Raw genomic sequence first — 23,373 nt, forward strand, 5'->3', positions numbered from 1 at the left:
GACTGACGGGGTCTTATCTTTAAAAATGGCGGCACTCCGTGTCTTTATGCTTTTTCACGAGTTCCCTATTATGATACGAAAGATTTTTTTTTGGAAAAGGAATGGAATAGCCGTGATAGTGGCTTGTGCCCTTAAATAAACAACTAAAACGTGTTTTATAAGGGATACCGTTGTAAGTGAAGTATTTAACTGGCAGGACTAACTTCGAACTTTCAGAGATCTAATCCAAATAATGAAGTAAGTTCTAAATTATTCTAAAGTAGGGCAAAGCTAAGGAGCTTTTACTATCCACTTATAGAAGTTACTACAAAGAATTTTTCGCGAACCTTGTAATACTAAACCTTCATAAAATAAAATGTTCTTGAGCCATCAAAACACAATTTAAGAATCTTGGTAATAATTGTTGGACGTTTACAATTAGACCTGAAACTAATTTCTTGTTCTTTCATCGTGGTGCACTTTTGACAACAGAGCTATTTTGAGATTGGCTAAGTGACTTTTGCAGGTTTGTTCACCCTACCGAAAAATTTGGTGTTGCGGTGAGCTACTTTGCGAAGTTTGCGTTTTTGTACAGTTCAGAGACCCATAATTTTCAAGTATCTCGCTTATAATTTCTCAACTTTGGATTTCCTGGCATTTTGTAATAGCTTTTCATTAAAATGATTGGACTTCCAAACTACTTAGTAAACAGTGAAATAACAGGAGGCTCTTGCCCTAAATGGCTACTGAATTTTCACAGAGGGAGCCTTTTTGTTTTTAGATTTGGTTAACTCGAGCCATTTTACAATTGGCATTTTGCTCGGAGAAACTCTCAAACAAAGATACTTTGTAAAGCATTAAAATGAAGCTTAGTTTCAATGAACAATCGGGTTTATATGGGGTATTTGTTGTTTTCTAATTTTCTATTTAAATTTTTAATACATACTTGTAGGCGCAAAACTTTGAAGCAAAGAAATAAAGACCAAATTTCCGAGAATAATGTTTTTAATTTATTGTCAACCCCAAGGAAACATTTTAATCTAATTTTAAACCTTAATGTTATCAACCCCCCTATTTAATATTATATTACATTAATTTTAATTTTTAGTTGCCGTGTTAATTGCGGCGAAACGGCTTTGATGCATTTCAATCAATGTTGACTTTGGTGGGCAATCTACCATACCCCTGTTTTTGTGTATAAGTTTCGGGTCATCAAGTTCAATGAGCCCCCTTTTTTTCATATTACCCTGTAAATAATACCAAAAAATTAATTAAAACGCAGTACTCTGTAATATTTTTATATGAAAGAGTGCATTTACTACAGTCGAGATTGAGGACGAGGGGGAAGAAAGCGCGTTTCACAGAGAGAAAAAAATATCCCAAATCAGTACATTTTTATTTTTGCACACGCCATCTGGCGGATGCAAAAATGTTAGTCTCTATACGGGACAATTGACGAGGGAGAAGCCACTCTGTAATAAAGTCTTTTTGTGGGTGTAAGATGGGAAGCGTATTACGCCTTTAACGCGGAAATACACTCGGGATTACTTTTTAGTTGTCGAGGGGAAAGCCGCTCCGTAATAAAGTCTATCTGAGCGTGTACGATGGGAAGCGTATTACGCTAGTTGCCTGATCCCTCGAATGCCGAGCGCTCTCGCGGGGTGCGGGTTAGTAACCTCGTATTGGTGCGGCTCTAGAGACCGCGCGCGTTATCAGGGGTATCGTAAATTATGTACGTGCGGGAGATTCAAATGTTCATTTGGATTTGGGTTAGAGAATAGGGTTTTAAGCTCTCTCTCCTTATGGAACCAACCCTAATGTTTACATTTGGATTTGGGTATTTAATCATTGAAATTTTTAGAGAATAGTGTCCCTGGATACATTTCAAGTGTTCTGCTTATTTGCGCTCTCGCGAATTTCCAGGAGGCTCAAAGTATTTGACTTATTTCCGCCCCAATTCAACCTTTTATAGCTGTGATTTATTTCGTCGGTTTTATTTTAAGCAGGGACGGAAATAAGATAACTTTGAGACACTTATAGGGGTCACTGCCTCACTGGACCAATGTCCTATAAATTGATTGGGTGTGCAAAAATGTCGTGGTTGCTGGACCAGCTTGTTTTCATTGGGAAAGCAAAAAAGCAATTCTCTTGCGAGGGGCTAGTCATTCACCAAAATTTTGTACACCTGATTACTGAACGAATTCCTTGATTTCTCTGATTACGTTTATTGCCGCGGATTACTCGTGATTCCTGTTTAAATCCATTATTCCGGTGGTTTTGGGTGATTATTTCTATTTCATTGATTATAATTTTTATTTTGGATTTTCGAATTCCTCGATTGATTATGTGTGATTATTTCACGAAAGGAGCAATTACCGAGGTGATTACATATGAATACTAGAAAATCATGTGATTATTTCTGATTTTCTCAAGATTTCACGTAATTTTCAGTGATTATAGGAGATTTCTCATTACCTTTAATTACTCACAAGAATGATTTTGATTACTGATGATTTTCTAAGTATTCTAGAAATCAAGTAATCGATTTCTGCGGTTTTGTACACCCGATTATTCAAAAGACTAACCCCTCGTTCTCTTGCAATGTTTGAGGTCAATTTGCATCTCTTCTGTACTAATTCTGGGCACACTAATTATATTTACTCACACTGAAAATATGGCGTTTTTCAAATACTTTTAACAAAAGCCTGTCCATATATGAGTAAGACTTGGCTTCGTAAACTTTAACAGTAAACCATGCTTTACTACGTTTACTGTAGCATTTAGAAAACCTGTAAATCAAGAGAGATAACATATTCACAATAGAACTATAATTTTAACTGTACTCGCATCACTTTTGAAAGAGTAGTTATTGTTATAAATATAAGTAAACTATTTTGCTGGAATTTAATTTTATGTAAGTTCCGGAGCGAGCTACGCGAATTTTGGGGCTCTGATAAAATACCAGGCAACACATTTTCTGGTCACCCTGATACTGTTATCCAGACTTTCAATTTCCCTTCAAAATATTTTTCCCTGACCATTCCAGTTGGTTTATGAACCGGTTCATGTTTATACATGACGCGAAATCAAAGCACACACAATCCACGCGACTATCTCCTCGAAAAATGCTTACTGCTGTGATCCATCTTTTGACCTGGCTTCAGCACGGCCAGTATGGTGATTGTGATCAATTGCTGCTAACTTCACTCTCATGTCATATATTTTATAGCTAATATTGATATATTATTATATTTCACAATTACATCTAATTAAATTATGTTACCCTTACCTGAAAGCAAAACGTTTACTTGCGTATTTTAGTATCATACTATGATATGTTTCCAGAAATCCATTGTGCCTACAACAGTATATGAAATTTTACATACAATGATATGTAACAGAAAGGTTTTTTCCCACAAAATCTTACCTAAAATTTGCGTAATAACTTAAGTTATTTAGAACATATTTCTGTGTCACAATGGTCCTAATTTCTTTAAATTGTTCACATTTGGATTCTAACCATTGGTGCTGTTCAATTTGTTCAGGTGTTAGATCCTCATGCATACAACAAGTGGGGGCACCAAAACCCAGTGGCAAATTCCATTCATGGATGTTACAGATATGTTGCAATAAGGACAGCCACAAATAACGCATCACACTAACGTCTCCATCACACTCCCGTGCACAATACCAAAAGTGGTTTCGGATTAATGGTGCCCAATGGGCTATTGACTCAAAACCTTTCTTCTTGGATTTCTCCATTAGTTTCTTAAGCAGATTTTTAGACGCATGCCATATATCCCAGGAATGTTTTACATTCTTGTATATTCCAGCCCTGCTGGCTTCATATAAATTCAGTAATAGTTAACTAAAAAAGCCAAAGAAAACTAAATTCCAAAAATAAATACCTAATAATTTTTTTATTTGGCAATGCGCGTCAGTTACTATCTCCACCACCTTCGTGTTTGATTTTTGGCCTAATTCATGAACTTCCGCAGCTGCTAGTTCGAAACCCATAATTTCCATGTTGACACTCTTCCCATCTGCATGCCTTACATCCCGAGTTTTAACTGACAGTATTTTATGTGTTTCCGTGTCAGCCATTGTATAACTGAGATACATAGAAGAATGCCCCGGGGAATCATTTCTGCCGTCTCCAGCCACAATAAGGTTCTTATTGGCTAGTTCCTCAAATGTTTCCTTCTGGGTCTCAATCCAAAACTCATCCACTGCAGGACTTATAAAATGATCTTGGTAGCTAAAAGATAAGATATATGTTTGTATAGCTATAAGTAGGAAACCATATTGTGGATTTTCTAGTGACATAGGTACATCCCAAAAATATGTATGTCAGAATGCATGGTAAATTAACATCGTTTCCATTGTCATTTCCCATGCAGCAGTTTTATTAGAGTGATAATTTCGAGGGGTTCAACATTTGCACCAAATCGCGTACGCTTCTCGCAAAATCTTTGATGAAATTACGAAATCTTTGATGAAATCACGAAATCTTTGATGAAATCACGAAATCTTTGATGAAATCACGAAATCAAAGATGAAATCACGAAATCAAAGATGAAATCACGAAATCAAAGATGAAATCACGAAATCAAAGATGAAATCACGAAATCAAAGATGAAATCACGAAATCAAAGATGAAATCACGAAATCAAAGATGAAATCACGAAAAGATGAAATCACGAAAAGATGAAATCACGAAATCAAAGATGAAATCACGAAATCAAAGATGAAATCACGAAATCAAAGATGAAATCACGAAAAGATGAAATCACGAAATCTTTGAAATCACGAAATCTTTGAAATCACGAAATCAAAGATGAGATCGCGAAATCAAAGATGAAATCACGAAATCATTGAAATCACGAAATCAAAGATGAAATCGCGAAATCAAAGATGAAATCACGAAATCTTTGGCGAAATCGCGAAATCCAGTACGCTTTTTTGGGAATGTCGGACCCCTCGGATAATCTATTGTGTATGATTGCATATAGGTCTAAAACTAATAATTGCTACTTTTGCCAAATTATATACGTAGATCCACTTGAGTTTTCAAGGAGCTCCCAAAGAACCAAGGCCAAACCTCATTCAGTAACAATTAATTTATTTCAAAAGTTATTGGACTAAAGGTGGAATTCATAAACGTCGGACGCAACGCAGTTTAGTACAGGCAAAGGCAGGGCGTCGTGCGCAAACTTCCGCCTTTTGCGCACGACGCCCTGCTTTTGCCTGTACTAAATTGCGTTGCGTCCGACGTTTATGAATTCCACCTCAAAACTCTTCTGAAAGTCACTTAGGTTATTTTTACCACTAATAATTCTTTCATAATCATGGCCTGAAACATCTATAATGTGTCTAGATTTATAACTACGCAAGAAAGTAACGTTTACGGGGTCGACTAATCTGCAGGTCCTCTGAATGTCTGAAATGCAGTCCACGGTAGGAAACCTACTATTTGTAGTATGCAGGTCGGTTCACATTTTCAATATAGGAAAGCAATTCTAAAATTCATTGCCTAATATACAGTCCAACAAATTTAGAGTTTCAACTCTGAAATCTTTTGACTAAAACGCAGTACTCTGAAGTGCAGTGCTCGAAATCTATTATTTTCAACTCTGAAACCAATTGACTAAAATGCAGTACTCTGAAAAGCAGTCCACGAAAATAATAAATTTCAACTCTGAAATCGATTGACTAAAACGCAGTACTCTGAAATGCAGTACTCAAAAATTATAATTTCAACTCTGAACTCTATTGACTAAAACGCAGTACTCTGAAATGCAGTCCTCAAAAATTATAATTTTAACTCTGAAATCGGTTGACTAAAATGCAGTACTCTGAAATACAGTCCTCGAAAATTATTAATTTCAACTCTGAAATCTTTTGACTAAAACGCAGTACTCTGAAATGCAGTCCAACAAAAATTATAATTTCAACTCTGAAATCGATTGACTAAAACGCAGTACTCTGAAATGCAGTCCTCGAAAATTATCAATTTCAACTCTGAAATATTTTGACTAAAATGCAGTGGTCTGAAATGCAGTCCAACAAAAATTATAATTTCAACTCTGAAATCGATTGACTAAAACGCAGTACTCTGAAATGCAGTCCTCAAAAATTATAATTTCAACTCTGAAATCGTTTGACTAAAACGCAGTACTCTGAAATGCAGTCCAACAAAAATTATAATTTCAACTCTGAAATCGATTGACTAAAACGCAGTACTCTGAAATGCAGTCCTCAAAAATTATAATTTCAACTCTGAAATCGGTTGACTAAAATGCAGTACTCTAAAATACAGTCCTCGAAAATTATTAATTTCAACTCTGAAATCTTTTGACTAAAACGCAGTACTCTGAAATGCAGTCCACGTAAACTATTAATTTCAACTCTGAAATCTTTTGACTAAAACGCAGTACTCTGAAATGCAGTCCAACAAAAATTATAATTTCAACTCTGAAATCGATTGACTAAAACGCAGTACTCTGAAATGCAGTCCTCGAAAATTATCAATTTCAACTCTGAAATATTTTGACTAAAATGCAGTGGTCTGAAATGCAGTCCAACAAAAATTATAATTTCAACTCTGAAATCGATTGACTAAAACGCAGTACTCTGAAATGCAGTCCTCAAAAATTATAATTTCAACTCTGAAATCGGTTGACTAAAATGCAGTACTCTGAAATGCAGTCCTCGAAAACTATTAATTTCAACTCTGAAATCTTTTGACTAAAATGCGGTGGTCTGAAATGCAGTCCAACAAAAATTATAATTTCAACTCTGAAATCGATTGACTAAAACGCAGTACTCTGAAATGCAGTCCTCAAAAATTATAATTTCAACTCTGAAATCGTTTGACTAAAACGCAGTACTCTGAAATGCAGTCCAACAAAAATTATAATTTCAACTCTGAAATCGATTGACTAAAACGCAGTACTCTGAAATGCAGTCCTCGAAAATTATCAATTTCAACTCTGAAATATTTTGACTAAAATGCAGTGGTCTGAAATGCAGTCCAACAAAAATTATAATTTCAACTCTGAAATCGATTGACTAAAACGCAGTACTCTGAAATGCAGTCCTCAAAAATTATAATTTCAACTCTGAAATCGTTTGACTAAAACGCAGTACTCTGAAATGCAGTCCAACAAAAATTATAATTTCAACTCTGAAATCGATTGACTAAAACGCAGTACTCTGAAATGCAGTCCTCAAAAATTATAATTTCAACTCTGAAATCGGTTGACTAAAATGCAGTACTCTAAAATACAGTCCTCGAAAATTATTAATTTCAACTCTGAAATCTTTTGACTAAAACGCAGTACTCTGAAATGCAGTCCACGTAAACTATTAATTTCAACTCTGAAATCTTTTGACTAAAACGCAGTACTCTGAAATGCAGTCCAACAAAAATTATAATTTCAACTCTGAAATCGATTGACTAAAACGCAGTACTCTGAAATGCAGTCCTCGAAAATTATCAATTTCAACTCTGAAATATTTTGACTAAAATGCAGTGGTCTGAAATGCAGTCCAACAAAAATTATAATTTCAACTCTAAAATCGATTGACTAAAACGCAGTACTCTGAAATGCAGTCCTCAAAAATTATAATTTCAACTCTGAAATCGGTTGACTAAAATGCAGTACTCTGAAATGCAGTCCTCGAAAACTATTAATTTCAACTCTGAAATCTTTTGACTAAAATGCGGTGGTCTGAAATGCAGTCCAACAAAAATTATAATTTCAACTCTGAAATCGATTGACTAAAACGCAGTACTCTGAAATGCAGTCCTCAAAAACTATAATTTCAACTCTGAAATCGTTTGACTAAAACGCAGTACTCTGAAATGCAGTCCAACAAAAATTATAATTTTAACTCTGAAATCGATTGACTAAAACGCAGTACTCTGAAATGCAGTCCTCAAAAATTATAATTTCAACTCTGAAATCGATTGACTAAAATGCAGTACTCTGAAATGCAGTCCAACAAAAATTATAATTTCAACTCTGAAATCGGTTGACTAAATTGCAGTACTCTGAAATGCAGTCCTCGAAAATTATTAATTTCAACTCTGAAATCTTTTGACTAAAACGCAGTACTCTGAAATGCAGTCCAACAAAAATTATAATTTCAACTCTGAAATCGATTGACTAAAATGCAGTACTCTGAAATGCAGTCCAACAAAAATTATACTTTCAACTCTGAAATCGGTTGACTAAAATGCAGTACTCTGAAATGCAGTCCACGAAAATTATAATTTCAACTCTGAAATCGGTTGACTAAAACGCAGTACTCTGAAATGCAGTCCTCGAAAATTATTAATTTCAACTCTGAAATCTTTTGACTAAACGCAGTACTCTGAAATGCAGTCCAACAAAAATTATAATTTCAACTCTGGAATCGATTGACTAAAACGCAGTACTCTGAAATGCAGTCCTCAAAAATTATAATTTCAACTCTGAAATCGATTGACTAAAATGCAGTACTCTGAAATGCAGTCCAACAAAAATTATAATTTCAACTCTGAAATCGATTGACTAAAACGCAGTACTCTGAAATGCAGTCCTCAAAAATTATAATTTCAACTCTGAAACCTTTTGAAAAAAATGCAGTACTCTGAAATGCAGTCCAACAAAAATTATAATTTCATCTCTGAAATCTTTTGACTAAATCGCAGTACTCTGAAATGCGGTCCTCAAAAATTATAATTTCAACTCTGAAATCGGTTGACTAAAATGCAGTACTCTGAAATGCAGTCCAACAAAAATTATAATTTCAACTCTGAAATCGGTTGACTAAAACGCAGTACTCTGAAACGCAGTCCTCGAAAATTATTAATTTCAACTCTGAAATCGATTGACTAAAATGCAGTACTCTGAAATGCAGTCCAACAAAAATTATAATTTCAACTCTGAAATCGATTGACTAAAACGCAGTACTCTGAAATGCAGTCCTCAAAAATTATAATTTCAACTCTGAAATCGATTGACTAAAATGCAGTACTCTGAAATGCAGTCCAACAAAAATTATAATTTCAACTCTGAAATCGGTTGACTAAAACGCAGTACTCTGAAACGCAGTCCTCGAAAATTATTAATTTCAACTCTGAAATCGATTGACTAAAATGCAGTACTCTGAAATGCAGTCCAACAAAAATTATAATTTCAACTCTGAAATCGATTGACTAAAACGCAGTACTCTGAAATGCAGTCCTCTAAAATTACTAATTTCAACTCTGAAATCTTTTTTTAGTCTTCGAAACATTTTTGAAAATTATTTACAAAATTATTTTTGTACCATTTTTTATACTTTTTACTTTTATTTAACTATTTCAAAATTTTTCAGATTATTATTATTTATTTTTAAAATGTTTATAACAGAATACCTTTCGAACACTTCTGCGGGGCTTTTTTAATTTTATTATATTTTTATTAGTCTTTTTTTCAAGACGTCATTTTTTGAATATAACAATAATCATTATTAAAGTTTATTAGCGAAGCATATTTAATATAATAGTTCCAATCCTTTATCCAAAAGGAACATTTTTTTAAATATGTACGACGAAAAAATGATGCAGAAAGTTAAATCTGTTATCCCGTCCTCAACAGACGGATGGATAACCGTTCTCAACTTGAAGTTGCACTTGACCTTCTGCATCATTTTTCTTCATGCAAATGCGGTAGTTGGTTCATCTATCTTAAATGGCCTTAATAATTATTATCATCATTTTCAACAATTCCGACATTTTTGGCAGTTATTACAACGCTTAAAATATAAATACTAAAAACCTAAAAAAGCTGTACAGAAGTGTGCGAAAAATATGTTGTTAAAAAGAAAATTGAAAACAATGTTTAAAAATAATGTTAAGAAAAAAATTTGAAAAATAAAAAATTAAAGAACTAAAAAGGTTAAAAGAAGTTAAAAAATATTCTTGTACAATTTTATAACTGAAACTTCTTTTACAAATGAGTCATTTAAAATGGCTATATGTTCTTGGTTACTCTGTATAGGAGTTCATATTGTAAACCTTTTTCACAAATGTTTCGAAAACTAAAAACATATCATTAAATTCGGGTGAAAAATCTGGGAAGAAATCCTTCTGCGTAGAGTTTACAAGTTCTCTCCCCGCTTGTTAAAGGAGTTTTCCTCCGCGGTCTAACCCGGTTTCTCCTTTCCATCAAAACATGCAGAGGTTAACGGTAATAGTTAGTATAGGGCGCTGTCGGTTAGCTGTGGCATAGGGGCTAGCCACCACCCCTCTATGCATTGTAAAGGCGTTACAGAAGTGGCAATAAGTCGCAAGATGACTCGGTCCAATTAGCTAGCTGAACTTACTCTACTTTTTAATCAGGCCTATAAATAATCCATTTTATATAACGAGTGATCTATAGGAGTAGTAAGCTATTTCTTTTAAATTTTATTCATTCTATCACTCACAGAGTTTAATTTAACCAGGGATAGATAAAATTTTAGAAGTAGGAATGGTGAACTGAGAACTGTGGGCGCGCGTCAAAGTTCCGGACCCCCTTCCACGGGACGGAGGGGTAAGCAAGAAGGTATCGTTCCTTTCAACCGAATTCCCAATGGACCGAAATCCCATTCGACCGAATATCCCGCAATGTTTTTAGATTTCCAGCCCAATGGCTATATTCCCGATGGACCGAAATCCCAATCGTCCGAATATGCCCCTAAAAAATACATGAATATAACTTGAAACACTGTAGCCGTCAGCGATTCGGTGGTGTAGTGGATACGATGTTGGACTGCGAAGCGATAGGTTGTTGGTTTGAATCTCCGAAAGGTATGTTAACAATATTAAAACTAAATGTTTCGTGATACTAATTAAAACGCTCACTTTCATTCCTTTCAAGGCAAGAGATATATAGAATTAATAAACAAATTGTGCTTAAATGATGTACAGTCTCAATGGTAGTTCCATCAATGTCTTTAAATTTTAAATTAAAATTTTAATATTTTGGTTTCGGGTGGGTTAGGTTAGGTCAGGTTAGGTTAGGTTAGCTTAGGTTAGTTTAGGTTTGGTTTGATTTGGTTCCAATAATTCGTTGACACCTTTTCCAAAATATGCTCCTTTTAATTAGCTACCACCTTTTCCAAAATATTCTCCTATTAATTAGCTGCCACCTTTTCCAAAACCTTCTCCTATTAATTAGCTGCAACCTTTTCCAAAACATTCTCCTATTAATTAGCTGCAACCTTTTCCAAAATATTCTCCTTTTAATTAGCTACCACCTTTTCTAAAATATTCTCCTATTAATTAGCTGCCACCTTTTCCAAAAGATTTTCCTATTAATTAGCTGCCACCTTTTCCAAAATATTCTGCTATTAATTAGCTGCCACCTTTTCCAAAATATTCTCCAATTAATTATCTGACATCTTTTCCAAAATATTTCTATTATTGCTAATAAATTGTTCGTGGTAAGAGGCGGGCTTTTAATACTCATAAAAATAATCTTTTTACCTCCAAACAAGGTTGGGTGAGGTTAGGTTAGGTTAGGTTACGTTTGGTTAGGTTAGGTTAGGTTAGGCTAGGGTAGGTGAGGTTCGCCGTAATTAAAACGTAGTTAAAATGAGTGCAGTAATACATTTTTAACTCACATTTATTTTAACAATAGTAAGTTGTGAAATTAAAAATATATTTAATGCAAAACCACACAGTATGTCTTCTTCCAGTTCAATAGAATTTCGGTCCAATGGGACTATAATAAAATCGCACCTTTGGCTACGTTCGGTCGAATGGGACCCCAAAAAAAGCCCCTTCTGTCGAATGGGAATGCGGTTCAATGGGACCAAAGCTGAAAGAAGGGGCGGGTTTAGGTAAAGAGGTAAAAAGGAATTAGGTATTTTTCACCGTCCCTGTCAGCAACGTCATCAGAACGTAGTTTAAGTGAGCCAATAAGATAATTTAAACTTTTCGTTACGTGTTGAAGGAAGGAGGCTCTATACTGGGCTATGAGTCGGACTGAAGTAATCAGAACGTAGTTTAAGTGAGCCAATAAGATAATTTAAACTTTTCGTCACGTGTTGAAGGAAGGAGGCTCTATACTGGGCTATGAGTCGGACTGAAGTAAATATTAACCGTTCTCCATTACTACTTCTAAAATTAAATCTATCCCTGATTAAACAAAACGTACTGTATCTATGTGTGTGAGGAAGGAAAGCTCATTCTAACATCTTGGAGGACTGCATTATAGAGTACTGCATTTTAGTCAACCGATTTCAGAGTTGAAATTTATTATTTTCGTGGACTGCTTTTCAGAGAACTGCATTTTAGTCAAAAGATTTCAGAGTAGAAATTATAATTTTTTAGGACTGCATTTCAGAGTACTGCATTTTAGTCAACCGATTTCAGAGTTGAAATTTATTATTTTCGTGGACTGCTTTTCAGAGAACTGCATTTTAGTCAAAAGATTTCAGAGTAGAAATTATAATTTTTTAGGACTGCATTTCAGAGTACTGCATTTTAGTCAACCGATTTCAGAGTTGAAATTTATTATTTTCGTGGACTGCTTTTCAGAGAACTGCATTTTAGTCAAAATATTTCAGAGTAGAAATTATAATTTTTTAGGACTACATTTCAGAGTACTGCATTTTAGTCAATCGATTTCAGAGTTAAATTTATAATTTTTGAGAACTGCATTTCAGAGTACTGCATTTTAGTCAAAATATTTCAGAGTAGAAATTATAATTTTTTAGGACTGCATTTCAGAGTACTGCATTTTAGTCAACCGATTTCAGAGTTGAAATTTATTATTTTCGTGGACTGCTTTTCAGAGAACTGCATTTTAGTCAAAAGATTTCAGAGTAGAAATTATAATTTTTTAGGACTGCATTTCAGAGTACTGCACTTTAGTCAACCGATTTCAGAGTTGAAATTTATTATTTTCGTGGACTGCTTTTCAGAGAACTGCATTTTAGTCAAAAGATTTCAGAGTAGAAATTATAATTTTTTAGGACTGCATTTCAGAGTACTGATTTTAGTCAACCGATTTCAGAGTTGAAATTTATTATTTTCGTGGACTGCTTTTCAGAGAACTGCATTTTAGTCAAAATATTTCAGAGTAGAAATTATAATTTTTTAGGACTGCATTTCAGAGTACTGCATTTTAGTCAACCGATTTCAGAGTTGAAATTTAGTATTTTCGTGGACTGCTTTTCAGAGAACTGCATTTTAGTCAAAATATTTCAGAGTAGAAATTATAATTTTTTAGGACTACATTTCAGAGTACTGCATTTTAGTCAATCGATTTCAGAGTTAAATTTATAATTTTTGAGAACTGCATTTCAGAGTACTGCATTTTAGTCAAAATATTTCAGAGTAGAAATTATAATTTTTTAGGACTGCATTTCAGAGTACTGCATTTTAGTCAACCGATTTCAGAGTTGAAATTTATTATTTTCGTGGACTGCTTTTCAGAGAACTGCATTTTAGTCAAAAGATTTCAGAGTAGAAATTATAATTTTTTAGGACTGCATTTCAGAGTACTGCACTTTAGTCAACCGATTTCAGAGTTGAAATTTATTATTTTCGTGGACTGCTTTTCAGAGAACTGCATTTTAGTCAAAAGATTTCAGAGTAGAAATTATAATTTTTTAGGACTGCATTTCAGAGTACTGCACTTTAGTCAACCGATTTCAGAGTTGAAATTTATTATTTTCGTGGACTGCTTTTCAGAGAACTGCATTTTAGTCAAAAGATTTCAGAGTAGAAATTATAATTTTTTAGGACTGCATTTCAGAGTACTGCATTTTAGTCAACCGATTTCAGAGTTGAAATTTATTATTTTCGTGGACTGCTTTTCAGAGAACTGCATTTTAGTCAAAAGATTTCAGAGTAGAAATTATAATTTTTTAGGACTGCATTTCAGAGTACTGCATTTTAGTCAACCGATTTCAGAGTTGAAATTTATTATTTTCGTGGACTGCTTTTCAGAGAACTGCATTTTAGTCAAAAGATTTCAGAGTAGAAATTATAATTTTTTAGGACTGCATTTCAGAGTACTGCATTTTAGTCAACCGATTTCAGAGTTGAAATTTATTATTTTCGTGGACTGCTTTTCAGAGAACTGCATTTTAGTCAAAAGATTTCAGAGTAGAAATTATAATTTTTTAGGACTGCATTTCAGAGTACTGCATTTTAGTCAACCGATTTCAGAGTTGAAATTTAGTATTTTCGTGGACTGCTTTTCAGAGAACTGCATTTTAGTCAAAATATTTCAGAGTAGAAATTATAATTTTTTAGGACTACATTTCAGAGTACTGCATTTTAGTCAATCGATTTCAGAGTTAAATTTATAATTTTTGAGAACTGCATTTCAGAGTACTGCATTTTAGTCAAAATATTTCAGAGTAGAAATTATAATTTTTTAGGACTGCATTTCAGAGTACTGCATTTTAGTCAACCGATTTCAGAGTTGAAATTTATTATTTTCGTGGACTGCTTTTCAGAGAACTGCATTTTAGTCAAAAGATTTCAGAGTAGAAATTATAATTTTTTAGGACTGCATTTCAGAGTACTGCACTTTAGTCAACCGATTTCAGAGTTGAAATTTATTATTTTCGTGGACTGCTTTTCAGAGAACTGCATTTTAGTCAAAAGATTTCAGAGTAGAAATTATAATTTTTTAGGACTGCATTTCAGAGTACTGATTTTAGTCAACCGATTTCAGAGTTGAAATTTATTATTTTCGTGGACTGCTTTTCAGAGAACTGCATTTTAGTCAAAATATTTCAGAGTAGAAATTATAATTTTTTAGGACTGCATTTCAGAGTACTGCATTTTAGTCAACCGATTTCAGAGTTGAAATTTAGTATTTTCGTGGACTGCTTTTCAGAGAACTGCATTTTAGTCAAAATATTTCAGAGTAGAAATTATAATTTTTTAGGACTACATTTCAGAGTACTGCATTTTAGTCAATCGATTTCAGAGTTAAATTTATAATTTTTGAGAACTGCATTTCAGAGTACTGCATTTTAGTCAAAATATTTCAGAGTAGAAATTATAATTTTTTAGGACTGCATTTCAGAGTACTGCATTTTAGTCAACCGATTTCAGAGTTGAAATTTATTATTTTCGTGGACTGCTTTTCAGAGAACTGCATTTTAGTCAAAAGATTTCAGAGTAGAAATTATAATTTTTTAGGACTGCATTTCAGAGTACTGCACTTTAGTCAACCGATTTCAGAGTTGAAATTTATTATTTTCGTGGACTGCTTTTCAGAGAACTGCATTTTAGTCAAAAGATTTCAGAGTAGAAATTATAATTTTTTAGGACTGCATTTCAGAGTACTGCACTTTAGTCAACCGATTTCAGAGTTGAAATTTATTATTTTCGTGGACTGCTTTTCAGAGAACTGCATTTTAGTCAAAAGATTTCAGAGTAGAAATTATAATTTTTTAGGACTGCATTTCAGAGTACTGCATTTTAGTCAACCGATTTCAGAGTTGAAATTTATTATTTTCGTGGACTGCTTTTCAGAGAACTGCATTTTAGTCAAAAGATTTCAGAGTAGAAATTATAATTTTTTAGGACTGCATTTCAGAGTACTGCATTTTAGTCAACCGATTTCAGAGTTGAAATTTATTATTTTCGTGGACTGCTTTTCAGAGAACTGCATTTTAGTCAAAAGATTTCAGAGTAGAAATTATAATTTTTTAGGACTGCATTTCAGAGTACTGCATTTTAGTCAACCGATTTCAGAGTTGAAATTTAGTATTTTCGTGGACTGCTTTTCAGAGAACTGCATTTTAGTCAAAATATTTCAGAGTAGAAATTATAATTTTTTAGGACTACATTTCAGAGTACTGCATTTTAGTCAATCGATTTCAGAGTTGAATTTATAATTTTTGAGAACTGCATTTCAGAGTACTGCATTTTAGTCAATCGATTTCAGAGTTGAAACTCTAATATTGTTGGACTGTATTTCGTAGAACTGCATATTTGGCAATGAATTTTAGAATTGCTTTCTAAGATTTGTAAATGTGAACCGAACCTGCACACTACAAATAGTAGGTTTCCTACTGTGGACTGCATTTCAGACATTCAGAGTACCTGCAGATTAGTCGACCCCAACGTTTACTTAGCTCGCGCAAAAACTTCAGTCGGCATTCAAATCCAACGCGCCTCCCTCCCGCCCATTTACTTCGTTGACTTTCCCAAGATAAAATTCCAAAAAAAAACTAGGCTGAGTTTTTCTCTCTTGAACGCAGCCACGATACTGTCTTTCCCCATTTACCACTAACCCCCCTCCCGTATAGACAGCCAGCCTACAGTCTATGTCGCGCATGCATTCACTTATAGAGACTATAGAGTACGAAGTTTTCTATAAGAACCTTGGGCAGAGCGCGCGTCTGGGGGTGGTTGGGACCCGTCACGTGTGGGAGAAGCCCTCTTAGAGTCTAGTCGAGCGGGATCTGCCTCGTTTTTTCATTTCCCCTTTATAACACTGATTCTCCCCTTCGGATGACTCACAGCAAAGAAGAAAAGATATTCCCACTCTAACCATTCCGCTGTTGCATAGCCCAATCGATCACACAACCTGCTCGCTTTATAAAAGCGGGAAATTCAAATGAGGCTAAAATTATGGAAGGCCGTGAGGTTTTTTGGGCAATATCCTCTGTTCTATTTATTTAAATTACATGAAAATTTAATGGGAGGTCTGTTTCAACGTATCGAAATATATCCAAAATAATGATAGATTCAGTGATAACACTCGAATTTCATTCAGATACACTGGTGCAAACGAAATTGGAAGTAAATAGTTATTAAAAATATTTCCAAGACTTTATTTATATGATAAATACGTTGGAACTAAACTCTCGATGTTATTTGTATCACGAGAACATAGGATTTTACCAAAATAGAAATATAATTAAAAAGAAAAAGAAAAGAACCATAAGAAATATTATTTTTGCGACCATATTGGAAGTCGTCAGCCAATATTTGACCTCCTCCCCTCTCAGTAGCTCTCTATAGCGTCGTTAGCGCGATCGAGTGAGCTAAAGACTGTACCTAGGGGGCAGTAAATGTTCTCTTTTGTTTCGCGTATTGGCGAATTAGTGGCGCTTAGAATTTAGCAAGGAAAACGTTCTCAACATTTATCCTATATTTATTACCGAGAAAACCATAAAAAATTATGGAATTGGTGCGATTTGGAGACAATATTCCGTTAGAAAGGGGGTCAACAGAGGCCTGGGCTGTAAGTTGCTCGTGTAAGCATAATTGCAGTCGAATAAAAGGAAGAAACGTGTGTCCCTGCAAAAGTCTCGATAAACCCTGCACTGAAACATGCACATGCGGGGAAGTCGGTAAAAAACAGTTAGTTTGTGTGAACAAAGAGAAGCCAGTAAGCTACACTAAGAAGATCAAATCTACAAAAGTATATGAACCTCTAGTCGAAGAGGAGGAAATACTTAATGAAGATTCTTCGGGTAATGATGATGATGAAATAGTTCAGAAGAGTGATACTGAGGATGAAGATTTCATACCACACGCATCATTTCACGAATCAGACGAAGAAATTGAAAAGGTAAGAGAGACTAGGCCTATAGTAAAGTTAAAAATTGTGTTAATTCTGAATTGTTACAGAAGAAGCTGGAATTACCAACAGAGCAGCCCAAAAAGAAAGCTGTTAGGAAAACTACTACAAAAAGAGGAAAGACAGGGAACAAAGTTTTAAAGGAAGCAATGAGCGCCATTGATCCGAAATATATGGAAAATTTAACAACTAGCTTAGAGAGTCATCACGCGCGTTTGCAGGTAATCAAAAAAATCATTATTTATTTTTCTTTTGGAAACAAGCAAATACTCATGGTTCTTATTTCTTGATAATGTTAATTCTAGGCGCTTATTGATCGAATGCCTTTAGATGCTAAAGAGGCGCTATTGACTAAAGTCAGCAAAATACTTCCCGAATTTGAAACATTGGCGAAAGAAGTTATATATGGACGTAATGTTTGCAACGAGGCTTCCTAATGCATTTGTAAAATTTTATTTCAATGTTTCTAACCCAAAGTTTTAGGCGAAATCAATGCCCCAACTGAACCGGAAATAGAAGCTCAAGAGGAGGAGTGGAAAGAATGGAAGCGGGACAATCCTAATTATGAAAAAATTGATAATTTGGATTTAGAATCAGAAATCATGGAACCATTAGATGTAGTTCCAGAAATTTCTGAAACATCAGATGTACCGTCACCAACGCAAAAATTTAGCCACACTCGTCCTAAAAAATGCATTTGTGGGCAATGCCGGGAAATGCCCACGGTGATAGAAAATAAGTGCTGCCGGGATCCCATGTGCATTACCACCACTCCTGAATTTAGGATGCTTTGCCTAGAGCCGTTTGTTTTAGTCTTGAACATGAGGATGAGAAATGAACTACTACTAGAGAGAGATATGTTGGACATTGCCAACAACAGACTTAGATTTGCTGCGTACTCAAATCTTTGCCTTTGGTTGTACGGTCGCTTAGGCGTGGGAAATAGACTTGTTTTGCCAGCTTGCGCTGTGCTAAGAATTCGTGCTCGATTTCCCAGTGAGAACGGGGAATACAAAGGTTTCCGAAGAGGCTATTACCCAGACTAACATATATCACCATTTTTTTCCCACAATAAATACTGTTTCTAAACTTTGTCGAATAATTTTTGGGGAGATTGTCACTGCGACAAATATGGGTATATAAATAAAATTGAACGTTTCTACAGAGGGCCGTTTATTTTTGCCCGAGTGGTTGGAAATTATGTATGGCTAATATTTACATCTCCTGAGAATGGACCATTCATCTTAGAGGTTTCCATTCATCTTAGAGGTTTATAATAGACTTTCCATTGTTGGTACAGTATTTCAGCAAAAGTTTTTGACCTGAAGGAAAAGCTAAAAATTCTAGGTCGACGCGCGTGAAAATCTTGCTCCCCCTTTCAAAGTACAGGAGGGAAATGTAAAAGGACTTTTTTCTCTCACTTGTCGCCATTCACGACTCGCTGGTACGGGTTTGTGAGAACCAATGATGAATTACACAGGGGGGATATGAAATCAGGACCTACTGGTGGATTGGACAGATAGCTAGAAATTTGGCCCATTTATCCCTTCCTGTTTACGCTTTTATTCTGCCTTAATCAGAGTATTCGCATAGGACTATTCATTGTGCTTTACATTAAAACAGGGATAGTACGTAGTTTTTATATTTAAAATCCCTGACTTCTCCAGCTTATCCCTGACCAACTTTTGCCAATATCCCAATGCTTACCAGATAAATAAGTGTAGAATGACACTTGTGTATAAGGTAATAGTTAAAAAATCTAAAAACCACTTTAATTACACAATAAAAAATTTTAGTATCAACGCGTGATGACTAGTTTCATCTTATTTCGAAGGCATCCTCTGGTTTGGTTAACAGTCTTTTCGCCCGTATCAATTTTTGATTCCGTTAATTCCCGCCTGTCGATTGTAAACTCGTCCGTTTTTTGGTTTTTGTAACAAAGTTCACCGACATAACTGACTATTCAAGTCATTTTTTTGGGTTTCTGTTTTTTAATTATTTGTACGTATTCTCTTAAATTTAGCTTAAAGTAATTATCTACTGTGGCGATGGTTTTAGCGTTTGCAAACAGAACAGAGTGGTCATTTTCCATGCTTATATGTTCTCCTAGCGATGATGAATAGGACTTGTTATTTTTAATGTCGTTTTTATGTTCATTGAACTGGAAACGGAAATTGCGTTTGGACTGTCCGATGTATGAATTCCGTGTTCATGTGGCAAATCATACATTGGACAATCCAAACGCAATTTCCGTTTCCGGTTCAATGAACATAAAAACGACATTATTCATCAGCACTAGCCGAACATATAAGCATGGGAAATGACCACTCTGTTCTGTTTGCAAACGCTAAATCCATCGCCACAGTAGATAATTACTTTAAGCTAAATTTAAGAGAATACCTACAAATAATTAAAAAAACAGAAACCCAAAAAATTACTTGAATAGCCAGTTATGTCGGTGAACTTTGTTACAAAAACCAAAAAAAGGACGAGTTTACAATCGACAGGCGGGAAGTAACGGAATCAAAAATTGATACGGGCGAAAAGACTGTTAACCACACCTGAGGATGCCTTCGAAGTAAGGTGAAACTAGTCATCACGCATAGATACTAAAATTTTTTTATAGTGAGATTAAAGTGGTTTTTAGATTTTTTTAACCAGAGCCCACTTCATAAATACACTTAGCTCATATTTAGCATTGCTCGAAGCAATCATGTTTTGATGTACAAAACGAAATCACTGACACTGTTGCATTTTTTAAAAAGATTTAAATCCCTGACTTTTCACTTATTTTCCATATCCCCGACTTAAACAGATTCCGTAAGAACCCTGTAAAACCAATAAAAGGTCTTACTTGTTGTAGGTGTCCTTTTTGAAAAAGAGGATTCCAGCAGTTCTCATGAACATCCCTATTTTTCCATACATATTCCCGGAAAATGGAATGCTAGCAGCGACAATTAAGTTTCCAGAATATAGTCCATCAATAACTGGCTGCGTTGCCCAATTACCCTAAATAAATAATAAGGTAAAAAATGTAGTAAAAAACTATTATTATAGTGACAATATTTGTACCTTGCTATGCCTCGCAGAATTATCTGTCTCACTACAGCACCATGTCACCTTCATAGCAGTTCCCATGTATTGTGTTGTATAGTTTATAGAACTTCCACAAATGTAACAATGAGAATTGTAAGCTTTTTTTACTAATGCCAATAATGTGGGTACGTGAACTAAAGCCATTTGACTGCCGACCACACTTTCTCTCGTTTCTGGAATTACCTCTGCCTGAAAGGAGTAAACTAAACTATCATTCATGTAAAAAACTATATAATTCTCAACAAAAACGCTTCAACAATAAGCGTATACCTTTGCACATTGTTCAATTAAAAGCGAGTCATAATCATTATGGTCAGGGAAGTCCCCGAATTCAGATGGCATCTTTAAAAATGACCAATTATTAAGTTACCGTTATTAAATCAATAGAAGGATTTAAAAAATCACTTTTTCTTCATCATTTTCTTCTCCACCATCAGTAAATGCATTAGAAAAATTCAAGGGATCTGCATCTTCCTCCCTGACACAGATTATAGTTAAAAAATTCAAATAATTTGAATGGAAGTAAGCCTGAAAGATCAAAGAATTTTCAAGCGTCCATAACTGGTATTCTAGAAATCGTATTTTCATCTTGTCTTGTTTTTTAAGATGGCTTTCCTAGCATCTAAAAGGCGATATCTATTTTATTTTAGTTTATTTTTAATTTGAAACATGATGCCAGAAGTGAAAAGATCCTTGAGAAAACATTCGTTAACTGATTTACTCCGAGGAACGGCCTCTTTTTTAATATACTTATGTTATAACTAGGAAATCATCGTGTGCAATTTTAATCGCAATAATGGTTCATTTGTTATTGACGTTGCTAAATGACTGTAAAACAATCAGCCCAAACGTTTCAATTTACATTTTATATATTTTTAATACACCTAGCCATCAAAGAACAGACCGTCCTACGCCCAAGGAAAAAAGTAATCACTCTAAGTGAAATCATCTTTGAGATATAGATAGTTTGCACACATGGATAATTCATACCATTTACAACCGGAGGCTGGGATACCTCGAGGACAATAAGGTATCCCAGCCTCCGGTTGTAAATGGTATGAATTATCCATGTGTGCAAACTATCTATATCTGAAAGATGATTTCACTTAGAGTGATTACTTTTTTCCTTGGGCGTAGGACGGTCTGTTCTTTGATGGCTAGGTGTATTAAAAATATATAAAATGTAAATTGAAACGTTTGGGCTGATTGTTTTACAGTCATTTAGCAACGTCAATAACAAATGAACCATTATTGCGATTAAATTTCTACATGATGATACCCTACTTTTAAGCTTTTAAAGTACATTACAAAAGAGTCCAACTCTCAGAGAAAATCTGTTGGCAATGACCAATGTTTGTCCGAAGCATACTTTTGCTTCTGGCATCATGCTTAAAACTAAAAAAATAGCTATCAAGGTTTAGACTATATGATGCCCTAGCAAAGTCAATCTAAATTACGAAAAACATAATAAGAATAGGCTACTATGTGTAGAAACCGAGTTATGGTCGCTTGAAAATCTGTAAATCTACGAAGCCTCGCCTTAAACAGAAAATTATCATATATATTTAAAAAAAATAGTTAACCCAATGTTTTCTAATCCCAAAGCCATTTCATGTTCCTCCACCGTAGCTAATCGACTTTTATCAATCTCACTATCGTTCTCAATGTCATTAACTCTATAGTAATTAAAGAGTTAAAAAACAAAAACAGATAATGACGTACTGTAATACAAATATGGTATTTAGCTTACATGGGAGAAAGTTCGAAATTTGCCAAGTCTAATTTGACTTTTTTGCATGGCGTAGAAAACATTTCTTTAAATTTCTCAGGTGTTTCACCATTGGACTCAAGATCGGACTCTAGTGCAAGTCCATATTCCAAATGGGTTGGTAATTCTATTAAAGTAAAAAGAAAAAGCTCAATACCATAATTTAACTCTTGATTTATAGTGTAAACTTACTAGTCGGTTTTTTTGTACGCTGATACGTTTTTGGGTTTAAACAGCTAAATTCAGTATTTGTTCCGATAGAGGAAGAACCCACCTTTACAAATATATCTGTTTGAATACCAATACTAGTAGTACTATTTTGTGGTACAACATTGCTCGTGATTGAGCCAGTCGTCCATTTTTTCAACAACAAAGTCGCGAATTGTTCATTGGTAACTTTGAGCTTTAACCGCTCTTCCCTAAATGTTTCGAAAGCATCACCAAGGCTTATCTTATTTTTTGTACCTAATGGTAATCGTAAGACTTGCTTTTAAAATTAATACTCAAAAATACTATAAATTAAATTCGGTACTCACTTTTAGGAGGCATAACCACAAACCAATAATACTGTGGTATTTCGAGAATTTTAAAATATCATTTGAGAAAATTTAGAATTTCCCAAACATACACAAGTAACTTAGACAAAGTAAGCTGTCACGAAGGTAACGCGACGTCGCGAGCTATAACCGGTGGGACTCGCGAGTTTAAATTGCGACCGTTACATTGAGAGGCGAACAATGCAGCGATACGAGACTAACATCTTAACATCATTTCAATGCTAAAAATTGGTTACTTTATTTAAGCCGTGGTGTTTGGTGCTTGGAAAAAACTGACCAATGGTGCCTAATGCACTAGTTGAGACTGAATAAATTATCTCCGATCCTAGCCCCATCTAGTGACGATTTTTGGTTCCGAAGGCGGGCCGCCCTTTGCTTTAAGAAGCGGAACTTAGCG

General features: G+C 34.6%; 3 protein-coding genes and 1 long non-coding RNA gene across 4 annotated transcripts in view; 3 read left to right on the forward strand and 1 right to left on the reverse strand.

The window, feature by feature from the left end:
• On the forward strand, positions 1–976 carry LOC149682640 (uncharacterized). The gene is made up of 3 exons (XR_016365455.1): positions 1–237; positions 299–393; positions 472–976. It is a non-coding gene; the product is annotated as an uncharacterized LOC149682640 (long non-coding RNA).
• Positions 1–23,373, forward strand: part of LOC149682639 (uncharacterized) — a 32,170-nt gene that overhangs the window by 2,899 nt on the left and 5,898 nt on the right. The window lies entirely within an intron of this gene.
• On the reverse strand, positions 967–23,077 carry LOC149682641 (uncharacterized). The gene is made up of 14 exons (XM_089834295.1): positions 22,956–23,077; positions 22,612–22,884; positions 22,402–22,546; positions 22,235–22,327; positions 21,057–21,129; positions 20,922–20,993; positions 20,628–20,840; positions 20,410–20,564; positions 3,888–4,237; positions 3,407–3,821; positions 3,269–3,337; positions 3,113–3,208; positions 2,645–2,768; positions 967–1,226 (listed from the first exon to the last, which is right to left on the reverse strand). The coding sequence occupies exons 1-14, from the start codon at positions 22,966–22,968 to the stop codon at positions 1,077–1,079; spliced, it is 2,241 nt and encodes a 746-aa protein (XP_089690421.1). The 5' UTR covers positions 22,969–23,077; the 3' UTR covers positions 967–1,076.
• Positions 16,107–18,601, forward strand: LOC149682642 (uncharacterized). The gene is made up of 4 exons (XM_089834167.1): positions 16,107–17,546; positions 17,606–17,776; positions 17,861–17,966; positions 18,039–18,601. The coding sequence occupies exons 1-4, from the start codon at positions 17,154–17,156 to the stop codon at positions 18,599–18,601; spliced, it is 1,233 nt and encodes a 410-aa protein (XP_089690293.1). The 5' UTR covers positions 16,107–17,153.

The sequence above is a fragment of the Phalangium opilio genome, unplaced genomic scaffold, assembly GCF_054372755.1.
Source record: "Phalangium opilio isolate 3A_F unplaced genomic scaffold, DU_Popi_V2 ptg000038l_1, whole genome shotgun sequence".
NCBI classification, from domain to species: domain Eukaryota; kingdom Metazoa; phylum Arthropoda; class Arachnida; order Opiliones; family Phalangiidae; genus Phalangium; species Phalangium opilio.

Coding starts and splice junctions, on each gene's coding strand:
- LOC149682641 (XM_089834295.1), bottom strand. Junction 3,338..3,406: donor AGTTATTACGCAAATTTTAG/GTAAGATTTTGT, acceptor ATACTGTTGTAG/GCACAATGGATTTCTGGAAA. Junction 1,227..2,644: donor AAAAACGCCATATTTTCAGT/GTGAGTAAATAT, acceptor TATTATTTACAG/GGTAATATGAAAAAAAGGGG.
- LOC149682642 (XM_089834167.1), top strand. CDS start 17,154: ATGGAATTGGTGCGATTTGGAGACAATATTCCGTTAGAAAGGGGGTCA. Junction 17,547..17,605: donor CAGACGAAGAAATTGAAAAG/GTAAGAGAGACT, acceptor GAATTGTTACAG/AAGAAGCTGGAATTACCAAC. Junction 17,777..17,860: donor GTCATCACGCGCGTTTGCAG/GTAATCAAAAAA, acceptor TGTTAATTCTAG/GCGCTTATTGATCGAATGCC.